Genomic DNA, 12,318 nt, shown 5'->3' on the forward strand with positions numbered 1-12,318 from the left:
TTGAACAAATTTTGACAGAGGACCTTATAATGATGCCACAGACCAAATTTAATGAAGATCTATCTAGTGGTTCATGAAAAGGTATTAAAGGTATATCTAATTTTAGCTCTAACAACCATTAAAAGGGGCCAATGGCTCCCATTTGTTCAAATTTGGTAGAAGACCATTGAATGATGCAACAGGGCAAGTTTGATAAAATTTCATGATGAGGTTCAAGAGAAGTTGTTTACAGCTTTTTCATTTTTCAGCTCTGGTATAAGGAGCCAAGGTGAACCACATGAATAAACTTGATAGAGGTCCATGTCAGGATGTTACTGACCATGTTTGGTGTAATTCTGACCTGTAGTTTTAGAGGAGATGCTTACATAACAAGAGCTGTCCATAAGACAGCGCGATCCACTATCCGGCGATTTGACAGTAAAATAAATATATGTCTCAATAAGAGACCTCTACTTTTAAAAGGAAAATACATAAAGGGGCATAATTCTGTGAAGAACAAAAATTAGAGTTATTGGGATTATTACCACACATGCAGATGATGATGGTAAAGATATATTTTGAGTTTCAAGTCATTATCTTATACAGTACAAAAGTTATGTCCAGAAAACAAAGTTTGTCAAAAAATTTAAGTATGAAAGGGGCATAATTTGGTCAAAAATACAAATCAGAGTTATGGGGATTGTTACCACACATGCAGATGATGATGATAAAGACACATTTTAAGTTTCAAGTCTTTATCTTATATTGTACTAAAGTTATATCCAGAAAACAAAGATTGCCAAAAAACATTCCGCACATACAGATGATGATTATAAAGAAATACTTTTAATTTCAAGTCATTATCTTTTAAAGTACCAAAGATATGTCTATAAACAAAGCTTTTGAAAAAATTTAACATGAAAATAATTCCAAGTGTAACAACTTTGTGACTTTGACCTTGGGTATAATGAGCCCAGCCCCTGCATATATTTTGTTTGTATGCTGGACAATGTTTATGTGAAGTTACAGTAAGATATAAGCAATAGTAACAAAGAAATGACAGAAAAACAAAGGTTGCCGAAAAACTTTAACCTTAAAAATAACCAAAGTATAACACCTTGGTGACCTTGACCTTGGGTATAATGGGCCCAGCCCCTGCATATACTTTGTTTGTATGCTGGACAATGTTTATGTGAAGTTACTGTAAGATATAAGCAATAGTAACAAAGATATGACAGAAAAACAAAGGTTGCCGAAAAACTTTAGCCAAGAAAGGTCACGTCTACGCCGGGGCGAGTAGAAGAGCCCCCCTATTCTCCGAATAGTGGAGCTAAAAATGTTGACACAGGACTATCTGACTATACTAATAGCTCACCCTGAACCAAGTCCAGAACCTATCCACTACCATCTACGCCTATCAGGAAGTTTCCTAGCGACACAACCATTTGCCTAGATGAATATGGACCTTTCAATGAAGAAAATGAACTCATTATCAGTGTAGGGAGAATATATGAAACTTTTGACAATAACAGTCCACATAATTGTCTTTACTAAATTTGGCAGCTTGCCAGATTACTAGATATTAATAGTAACCATTGTGCTATAAATTGTAACAAATGTCACAAACTGATACAACACTTTATGTACTTCAGTCAATATTTTTCTACTGAAATGTATCCTGATGAAGGTCTTTGCAGATCAAAGAATAAATAGTCTATTAACCACCTCGGTGTTCTCCCCTCCTTTGGTTTTTCATTTGTTGAAAAGTTCAGATGAGCTGAAAAGGAGCATAATTTCAATACAATAATAGCAAGAGTTATTGAACCCATGTCATTCAGTTGACATTATGATTGTTAAGACATGTATGAAGTTTCATACAGTTGTGATTAATAATGACTGCGATATTAGCTTTCTGAGAATCTTTAACAAGGTGTCGAGATTATCACAAAAACTCAGGTGACTCATCACAGCAAATAAGATAAAAGGAATGACATTTTCATAGCTCTGTTTCCTTTCAGTAGTCTATTGAAACAAAGCTTGGAAAATTTAAATTGAAGCATGACATTTTAAAAGAGCACATCAATCAAGTTTTAGTTTAGTTTAACATTGCAGCATAACCTTTTGTATCTTTTACAAAAATAACTTTTTTGCTCAAACACAGAATGTACAAATGAACACAGAGGAATTATCAAGTAATTTGATCTTTATCAGGAATTACATAACATCTGAATGTGTGAATTAACTACACAAATATAGTTCAACAGATGTCATGAACAAGCACAAGAGTAATGTATGATCAGTTTCCTTACACTGCTAAAAACAACTGGAACTCCTGTCCAGTAAGCAGGAATATGCACTTCCTTTACCAATCACTATAGTTTCCTTACACTGCTAAAACAACTAGTACTCCTGTCCAGTAAGCAGGAATATGCACTTCCTTTACTGATCACAAGTTTCCTTACACTGCTAAAACAACTGGAACTCCTGTCCAGTAAGCAGGAATATGCACTTCCTTTACCAATCACTATAGTTTCCTTACACTGCTAAAACAACTGGAACTCCTGTCCAGTAAGCAGGAATATGCACTTCCTTTACTGATCACTATAGTTTCCTTACACTGCTAAAAACAACTGGAACTCCTGTCCAGTAAGCAGGAATATGCACTTCCTTTACTGATCACTATAGTTTCCTTACACTGCTAAAACAACTGGAACTCCTGTCAAGTAAGCAGGAATATGCACTTTCTTTACCAATCACTATAGTTTCCTTACACTGCTAAAACAAACTGGAACTCCTGTCCAGTAAGCAAGAATATGCACTTCCTTTACTGATCACTATAGTTTCCTTACACTGCTAAAACAACTGGAAACTCCTGTCCAGTAAGCAGGAATATGCACTTCCTTTACTGATCACTATAGTTTCCTTACACTGCTAAAAACAACTGGAACTCCTGTCCAGTAAGCAGGAATATGCACTTCCTTTACTGATCACTATAGTTTCCTTACACTGCTAAAACAACTGGAACTCCTGTCAAGTGAGCAGGAATATGCACTTTCTTTACCAATCACTATAGTTTCCTTACACTGCTAAAACAACTGGAACTCCTGTCCAGTAAGCAAGAATATGCACTTCCTTTACTGATCACTATAGTTTCCTTACACTGCTAAAAACAACTGGAACTCCTGTCAAGTGAGCAGGAATATGCACTTTCTTTACCAATCACTATAGTTTCCTTACACTGCTAAAACAACTGGAACTCCTGTCAAGTGAGCAGGAATATGCACTTCCTTTACAAACCATTAGTTTCCTTACACTGCTAAAACAACTGAACTCCTGTCCAGTAAGCAGGAATATGCACTTCCTTTACCAATCACTATAGTTTCCTTACACTGCTAAAACAACTGGAACTCCTGTCCAGTAAGCAGGAATATGCACTTCCTTTACTGATCACTATAGTTTCCTTACACTGCTAAAACAACTGGAACTCCTGTCCAGTAAGCAGGAATATGCACTTCCTTTACTGATCACTATAGTTTCCTTACACTGCTAAAACAACTGGAACTCCTGTCAAGTGAGCAGGAATATGCACTTTCTTTACCAATCACTATAGTTTCCTTACACTGCTAAAACAACTGGAACTCCTGTCCAGTAAGCAAGAATATGCACTTCCTTTACTGATCACTATAGTTTCCTTACACTGCTAAAAACAACTGGAACTCCTGTCAAGTGAGCAGGAATATGCACTTTCTTTACCAATCACTATAGTTTCCTTACACTGCTAAAACAACTGGAACTCCTGTCAAGTGAGCAGGAATATGCACTTCCTTTACAAACCATTAGTTTCCTTACACTGCTAAAACAACTGAACTCCTGTCCAGTAAGCAGGAATATGCACTTCCTTTACCAATCACTATATATACAAGCTGTTTTCCCTAGCTAAGCCCCTGTGCACATTTTTTTTGCTTTTTAAGAATTTTTGCAGATTCAAGTAGCTAACAATCTTGAAAGACAAGTAGCAAAGTCAGTTTTCATGTTTTATTACAAGACATTAATGCTTCATAACTTTATATGGGTAATATGATTAAACAATTGCACAGCTACAATAAACAAGAGGGCCAAGGTGGTTATATATTCACGCCTGGTAAACTACAGAGCTACCTCTTAAAGAGGTATATGCTAACTGCTGTCACAACTTCCGAGGTAGAGCACGTCGCGATAAAAGAACATCAACAAAGGTGAGTGTCATCATATTTTTTGCATTTTTACAAGCAGTGTATCGAATATCAAAAATCGGGGAATGGTAGGCCATGTAGATATGATTTAAACTTGCAGAAAACTTTAAGTTTGCTAATTCATTCTTAATATGTGGTTGTGGTAATGTTTACCAAGAAGCTGATTTAGCAGTTAATTTGGCCATTTCCACATGAAAGCACTTTTATTGTCAAATATTTATATTAAATCAGGAACCTCGGATGTTGCGACAGAGCAGTTTACCGTATACCTCTTAAAGAGGTAGCTCTGTAGTTTACCAGGCGTGTATATTGCTCACACAAGATCAAACAGGTATACACATTCCAAGTTTGATCAACATTCATGAAGAAATGATGTTCTAATAGTGGATGTGTGATGAAACAGGCACTATTACTCACTCAAGCAAATAATTTCATTACATTTGAACTTATAAGAACTGAGCATAATCAAGTAAGAAATCTGGAATGTGGGTGGTGACAGGGGTGGGTTTGCAACTTCACATGTTGATAAATACTCATAGATTTTTTTGGGGTTTTTTTTTTGGTTGGGGGGGGGGGAATTTGAATTTGTAAAAAAAAAAAAAAAAAAAAAAAAAAAAAAAAAAAAAAAAAACGGTTTTATAACATTATTAATTTGGTGTAACACCCATGAATTTGTTTTCAATTCAGCATTCAAGTTTTTGCTTTTTGTTCTCCCTTAGCTTAATAGAATACTCAGTATAGCTTTAAATATGTTTCAATGATCGTTCTTGTTGGTTTAAAGATGCGTAGTGTTTGTTCACTTTTTACAATCTTAGAAAGAGACATTTTGTTGTTTACTCCACACCGGAGGTTGATATTTTAAATTGACACTGCTTTAAAATACACTACCGTACCATCAGTAATGTTTCCCAACTATTTTATTTATTTTGTTTGTTCGTTTTGGGTTTAACGCCGTTTTTCAACAGTATTTCAGTCATGTAACGGCGGGCAGTTAACCTAATCAGTGTTCCTGGATTCTGTACCAGTACAAACCTGTTCTCCGCAAGTAACTGCCAACTTCCCCACATGAATCAGAGGTGAAGGACTAATGATTTCAGACACAATGTCGTTTATCAAATAGTCACGGAGAACATGCGCCCCGCCCGAGGATCGAACTCGCGACCCCGTGATCCGTAGACCGACGCTCTTACCTACTGAGCTAAGCGGGCGGGCTCACTATTTTATTTACAATGCATTGGGTTTATAATATAGTTTAACTTATAAAGCACCATTCAATGGTGTGTATGTTCTCTGTGGGAGAATTAATGCTGACCGTGCTTTGTTACGTAAAGCCTTTAGATGATTCAGATTTTGTTTACACTAGTAAAAAGTATTGCAGGAGTTTCTATAATTTCTTATACGTTTTTATACGCTTAAAAACGATCGCACATGCTTATATGCATTATTTAAAAGCGTAATTTACGCTAATACGCATCTTATCTGGAGCCCTGATAACATTTATATTATCAATCAAATTCCATAACTCTGGACCTACTTGCCTGATCTGGCCTAGATTCAACTTGACCGAAATTCATACTAATTCTGTCTAAATACAGAAGTTGTCAGAGGACAGCAAGGCTCACTATTTAACAGCTTTGTCAATGAAGTTCATTGAATATGTTAAAATAATGGCATAAGTTTTTAATAATGTAACATAGAACCTTTACAAAAAGACTGCAGAAAGAGATTTTTGGATAAACAGTGGTAAATGTCACAATAAACAAATGTGCCAATTTTTAAAAAAGAACGTGCCTACCTATTTAGATAATTAAGCAAGGGTCCCTGATGTGAATCATGCATAGAAATATAGAAAAACTTGCCCCAGCTCCATCTTGCGACTTATATACTCAAGTTCCTACTTTAAAAGAGTGTATACAATAATGAAAGAGAGATGACAGTGAGAAAACAAAAAGAAAGGAGAAAACATCTACTAACAAACACAAACACATAACAAATTACCAAAACAAATACTCTTGAAAAAGTTCCTAACAAAATTGTAATCATTCTAAATGATGGTTAAAAATAAAAAAAAAATTAACATGAAATGAATGAGATACTTGACATTTTACTAATATACATTGTGTACTGTAGTTCAATAAATATTTATATACATATAACTACACATTTTGACAATACAACAATCTAGTTACTGAACTTAGTTTCTTCAATATAACAAAAAATTGAAGCTAACAACTGGTTTTTTTTATTTGTAGATCTACTGGCTAGCGACCACCAAATCTGGACAACCACCAAACGGGACAGTTCTTTAAACGCTTTTTTTTTCCGGTCTTTAACCTTGTTAATCTGTTTACGATCAAATGGATGCTTGATTTTCAACAACAGTTTAATTTAAGTATTTTACAAGAAACGCTACATTTCATTTCGTCTGCACTCATGAAACATGTTTACATGTCGGGTGAAGTCGGAAGTGGCGCGCTGCGCATGCGCAGTATTTCCGCGAGGTCCCGCCAATAAATCTAAAGGTCCCATGCAAATTTGAGGTAAGCAGACGAAACGTTTAGTAAACACTTATATCGGGGAAATACAGCTTTGATAATTTAGTGCATGACTTTTACACACACTAAAACACATTTTCATATCAAAATAGCTAAATTTTAAAAGATCTGGTTGGGAGAGATACGATCAAATTTATAGATTCAAGAGGTAATTCGTAAAATTCTTGGACTCAGACTGTACGACTACTTTCCATTGGTTGAAAATATTATGAAGTTGAATTCAATGTTGAATGTAAATTGAAAATCATTAAAGTGACAACTCGCTGTCCAGAAACATGGTACTGTTAGACCTTAAAATAATATGATTTGGTGGCCCTTTGTGCAGGCCTCGAAAAAGTACTTGACCTAATTTTAGAAGTAAACAAATTAGCTCTTTAGTTAGGAGAACCTAGCTTTGTTCAGGAGAACCTAGCTTTGTTCAGGAGGACCTAGCTTTGTTCACGTGAAATTTCAACCACTAGTTATATCTATTTCCCGAGTTATCGTGAAAAATATTCCAAGTGTCCGGTTGTAGGACGCTAGCCAGTAGTTGGTTCAGTATTTTTTTATTTGCATGAGCTCTCCATGTAATCAGAACACAATTAGGTTGTAACATGAGATTTGTGAATGTGTGCAAGCCTCAGAGGACAGTATCATAAAATTCGAATAAGTAACATTACTGTACAGTCCAAAGGAACAAAAAATTCCTCTATATAAAAATATACTGTATGGCTAAAAACAGCAGTATGTAGCTGAATACAAATCCAGTGAGCTTTTATCACACTTCAGAACATACAGAGACTCATGCACATATAATGCTAAAATATCATTGTTCAGTCTGTCATCATAAAGTACAGTACATCAAAGTCCAATTACTATAAATATCTAATCTTTATGAGAACACAATCTTCTCTAATTCAGTGTGCCGCTACCTGCTGGTGACCTTGACCTAAACTTCCTGTCTGTGTCCCTGGAAGAGGTCGCCGAAACAGTAACACATGCGGCTCTGTAAATGCAGAAACAGTTATGACAATGAGATAAGATCTGTGAGGAAAGTTTATGGTGTAGGAGTCAAGAACCAGAGGCGGTGAATTATACACATAGAGGAAAACAATATCAGGACAATCAGTTTTACAAATATATTTACATTTATTCTGTTGCCACCAGAAATGGAAGTAGTATAAACCATGGACAAAGGCTGCTCTTTTGCAAAAACATTTGAAGGAAGCACGTTTCTATATTTTTTACAACCAATGAAAGAGATAAACAAGTATGCCCACGGGCAGAATGTCGAGCCCGCCAGCTGTCACGTGTGATCTTGACCTTGGACCTAGGGACCTGGTTCATGCGCATGACACTCCGTCTCATAATGGTGAACATTCATGCCAAGTTACATCAAAATCCCACCATGCATGAAGAAGAAATGCTACGGACAAACTTCAACTTCACCTTTGACCTCCAACTGTGACCTTGACCTTTGGATAGTAACATGGGGTTTGCGCATGACACACCTTCTCATTGAGGTAAACATTCATGCCAAATATAAACAAGATTGGTCCATGCATGTGAAAGTTATGGTTTAGACAAAATCAGACGGACGCACGCACATACACTGAAAGTGGCGACTATATCGAGCTCAACGGAAGCAGGTTCGACAAAAATTTCATTTCCTGAAATATATAATTATGATGATATACATAATGTCTCTTCTTAAGAGCTAATTCCTGATATGTAGACAACAATTATACAAAACTTACCAGGGGAGTGAACCATGTAATGTATCCAGCCAGGTGACTGCTGAACCCCGAGGTTTCGCCATTCTGTCTCTGTCATTAGATGATTCTTGGGAACCAGCTTTGATATATCAGGTGGGAGAATCACATGTCTGCAAATTAAACATTTAGAGACTATAGAACACAATGAACTTAACAAACTAACCTCTTGTATAAAGATAAGACAAATCAATTTTACCAACCAAAATTCTACACTTCTTAAAGAGTCACAAGCAAGAGGTACTGAAAACAAAAATTGTGCTATTACTAGCAAGAGACAAGCAGGAAAATAACCAGGGTCCAGAAACAATGAACACAAGAGGGCCAAGATGGCCCTAGGTCACTCACCTGAGTAACACACCATAACAGTGTAAACATATTTGACCTAGTGAACCAGTTTTTGACACCACATGACCCAGTTTCAAACTTTTCCAAGTTTTCAAAGAAATAATTCTGACCAAGTTTCATGAAGACTGGAGCATAAAATGTGGCCTCTAGAGTGTAAACAAGATTTTTCTTCAATTTGGCCTAGTGACCTAGTTTTTGATCTAATCTAACCCAGTTTTTAATCCTGCCAAGATTTAATGGAGAAAAATATATAACAAGAGGGTCATGATGACCCTGGATCGCTCACCTGAGTAATATAAGCCACATGTTTCAAAGATCAAACTGATGATAAAATATTAAGAAAGTCAGTAGGTCATATTCATGGTTAATGAAATTCAGTTTTACGAATGGTGTGCAAAACTGTGTATGTCATCAAAATTTCAAGGCTGTATCTTAAAAAACAAGAAAGTAGGTCAGTAGGTCAATGTCACAGTCAAGTGACATCATATTACTTGGTGTCATCAGGTAATTATAATTAAACAGTCTTGGAAATAGGATCAAATAATTTTTTAAGTATTTTTTCCTATATAGCTCACATACTAACTAAGTGACCCCAGGGTGGGGCCTCTTTTAACCCCAGGGGCATAATTTGAACAATTTTGGTAGAGGACTACTAGACAATGCATCATGCCAAATATCAAAAGCATAGGTCGTATGGTTTCAGACAAGAAGATTTTTAAAGTGTTTCCCTATATAAGTCTATATATAATAGATATTATATAACTTAGGACCCCCAGGGCAGAGCCTCTTTTCACCCCAGGGGTACAATTTGAACAATTTTGGTTGAGGACCATAAGACAATGCTACAAACCAACAAGAGTGCAAGAATGTCACAATATACGCCCGTCACAACAAATTTCTTTACTCTAGCACCTGTATTTGCAAATGGAATTTTAATTTTGTGGTAATTTTTGTAATAACTAAGTGTTTTGTTTTTCTTAGTCCACAAAAAAACTCCTTACCAGGTAGAGATACCTTAAAATACACCTAAAATTGGAAAGTAACATCTATGTTGTACCACAGAAAAGTGGTCTTGGTTTTTCCCTACGCTCAATTATAAAAAAGTTACAATATAAGTTATTTATAGTAACAACTAAGGGAAGTTAATCTTAAAAAAAAAAAAAAAAAAAAAAAAAAAAAAAAAAAAAATAAAAAAAAAAAAAAATGTAAGTCCTCACAAAAATCTTTACCAGGTAGAGACTGGTCAAAATACACCTCAAAATTGGATGTAGCATGCATGTTGTACTACAGAAAAGTGGTCTCGATTTTTCCCTACGACTAGTAATGAAAAACTTACAATATAAGCTATTTATAGTAACAACAAAGGGAAGTAATTCTAAAGAAGGGAACTGCACATGACACTTCGTCTCATGATGATGTATAATTGTGTCAAGTTACATCAAAATCCCTCCATGCATGAAGAAGAAATGCTTCGGACAAAGTCATTCTTGTATCTGACCTTTGGCCTCTAAGTGTGACCTTGACCTTAGACCTAGGGACCTGGTTCTTGCGCATGACACTACGTCTCGTGGTGGTGAACATTTGTGCCAAGTTATATCAAAATCCCTCTATGCATGAAGAAGAAATGCTCCGGACAAGGTTTTCATTCTTGTATCCTTTGACCTCTAAGTGTGACCTTGACCTTAGACCTAGAGACCTGGTTCTTGCGCATGACACTCCGCCTCATGGTGGTGAACATTTTTGCCAAGTTATATCAAAATCCCTCTATGCATGAAGAAGAAATGCTCCGGACAAAGTTTTCATTCTTGTATCCTTTGACCTCTAAGTGTGACCTTCACCTTAGACCTAGGGACCTGGTTCTTGCGCATGACACTCCTTCTCATGATGATGAACAATTGTGCCAACTTTCATCAAAATCCCTCTATGCATGAAGAAGATATGCTCCGGACAAAGTCATTCTTGAATTTGACCTTTGACCTCTAAGTGTGACCTTGACCTTAGACCTAGGGACCTGGTTCTTGCGCATGACACTCCGTCTCATGATGGTGAACAACTGTGCCAAGTTTCATCAAAATCCCTTCATGCATGTAGAAGATATGCTCCGGACAAGGTCTGTGGACGCCGCCCGCCCGCCCGCCAGGGGCGTTCCCATAATACGTCCCGTTTTTCAAACGGGCGTATAAAAATCAAAGGTCTAAGTGTTGTGGTTTCAGACAAGAAGATTTTTAAACTTTTTTTTCATATTAAGTCTATGTAAAACTTGGGACCCCCGGGGCGGGGCCATATTTGAGCCTAGAGGGATAATTTGAACAATTTTGGTAGAGGACCACTAGATGATGCTACATACCAAATATCAAAGCCCTAGGTCGTTTGGTTTAGTACAAGAAGATTTTCAAAGTTTTCCCTATATAAGTCTATCTAAACCATGTGACCCCCGGGGCGGGGCCATATTTGACCCTAGGGAGATAATTTGAATAATTTTGGTAGAGGACCACTAGATGATGCTACATATCAAATATCAAAGCCCTAGGCCATGTGGTTTTGTACAAGAAGATTTTCAAAGTTTTCCCTATATATGTCTATATAAACCATGTGTACCCTGCGGCAGAGCCATATTTGACCCTAGGGGGATAATGTGAAAAATTTTGGTAGAGGACCACTAGATGATGCTACACACCAGATATCAAAGCCCTAGGCCCTGTGGTTTTGGACAAGATTTTTAAGGTTTTTCCTTTCGGTTGCCATGGCAACCAGAGTTCTGCATGGAAATCAATTCTTTGAACAATTTTGAAAGGGGGCCATCCAAGGATCATTCCTGTTAAGTTTGGTGTAATTCTGCCCAGTGGTTTTCAAGAAGAAGATTTTTTAAAAAAAATGTTGATGGACACACGATGCACGACGGACATTGAGCGGTCACAATAGCTCACCATGAGCCTTTGGCTCAGGTGAGCTAAAAATGTGGCCTCTTGAGTGTAAACAAGCATTTTCTTTGATTTGACCTAGTAACTTAAGTTTCTGACCCCACATGACCAAGATTAGTACTCATCCAAGATTACATGAAAACATTGACAGTTTCGTGAAAATTAGAACAAAAAAGAGGCCTCCAGAGTGTAAACAAGCTTTTCCTCTGATCTGACCTAGTGACCTAGTTTCTGACCCCACGTGACCCAGATTCGAAAATGTTCAAGACTTCATGAATTCAGAGTTGCCACTTAGCTGAGAAAATGAAGTTCCCTGACTTTACCATACTTACTGACCAATACCACCATATTTTTTTGGCCTCCTCCCCTACAGCCGTCCAATCCACCCTTTTATATCTAATTTGTTTCAGATATTACAAACTTTCATTAAGAAATACTAAAAATATGAGTGTAAACATTACAATGATGATATTACAGGCCTTTTTTTCATCAATTTGGGAATGCCACAGACATCGGTGGAATTGGGAAAATG

At 36.6% G+C, this 12,318-nt stretch overlaps 1 protein-coding gene across 2 annotated transcripts in view; it reads right to left on the reverse strand.

The window, feature by feature from the left end:
• Nucleotides 1-4,809: 4,809 nt before the first annotated feature.
• Nucleotides 4,810-12,318, reverse strand: part of LOC123559605 (cyclin-dependent kinases regulatory subunit 1-like) — a 31,856-nt gene continuing 24,347 nt past the window's right edge. For both annotated transcript variants that reach the window (XM_045351574.2, XM_053552548.1), the window contains exons 3-4: nt 8,503-8,630; nt 4,810-7,751 (exon numbers count right to left, since the gene is read on the reverse strand). In XM_045351574.2, the coding sequence (XP_045207509.1) occupies nt 7,663-7,751; nt 8,503-8,630 (217 nt within the window). In that variant the 3' untranslated portion in view covers nt 4,810-7,662. The remainder of the gene's footprint in view (nt 7,752-8,502; nt 8,631-12,318) is intronic.

This window comes from Mercenaria mercenaria, chromosome 10 (assembly GCF_021730395.1).
Source record: "Mercenaria mercenaria strain notata chromosome 10, MADL_Memer_1, whole genome shotgun sequence".
Lineage (NCBI taxonomy): Eukaryota > Metazoa > Mollusca > Bivalvia > Venerida > Veneridae > Mercenaria > Mercenaria mercenaria.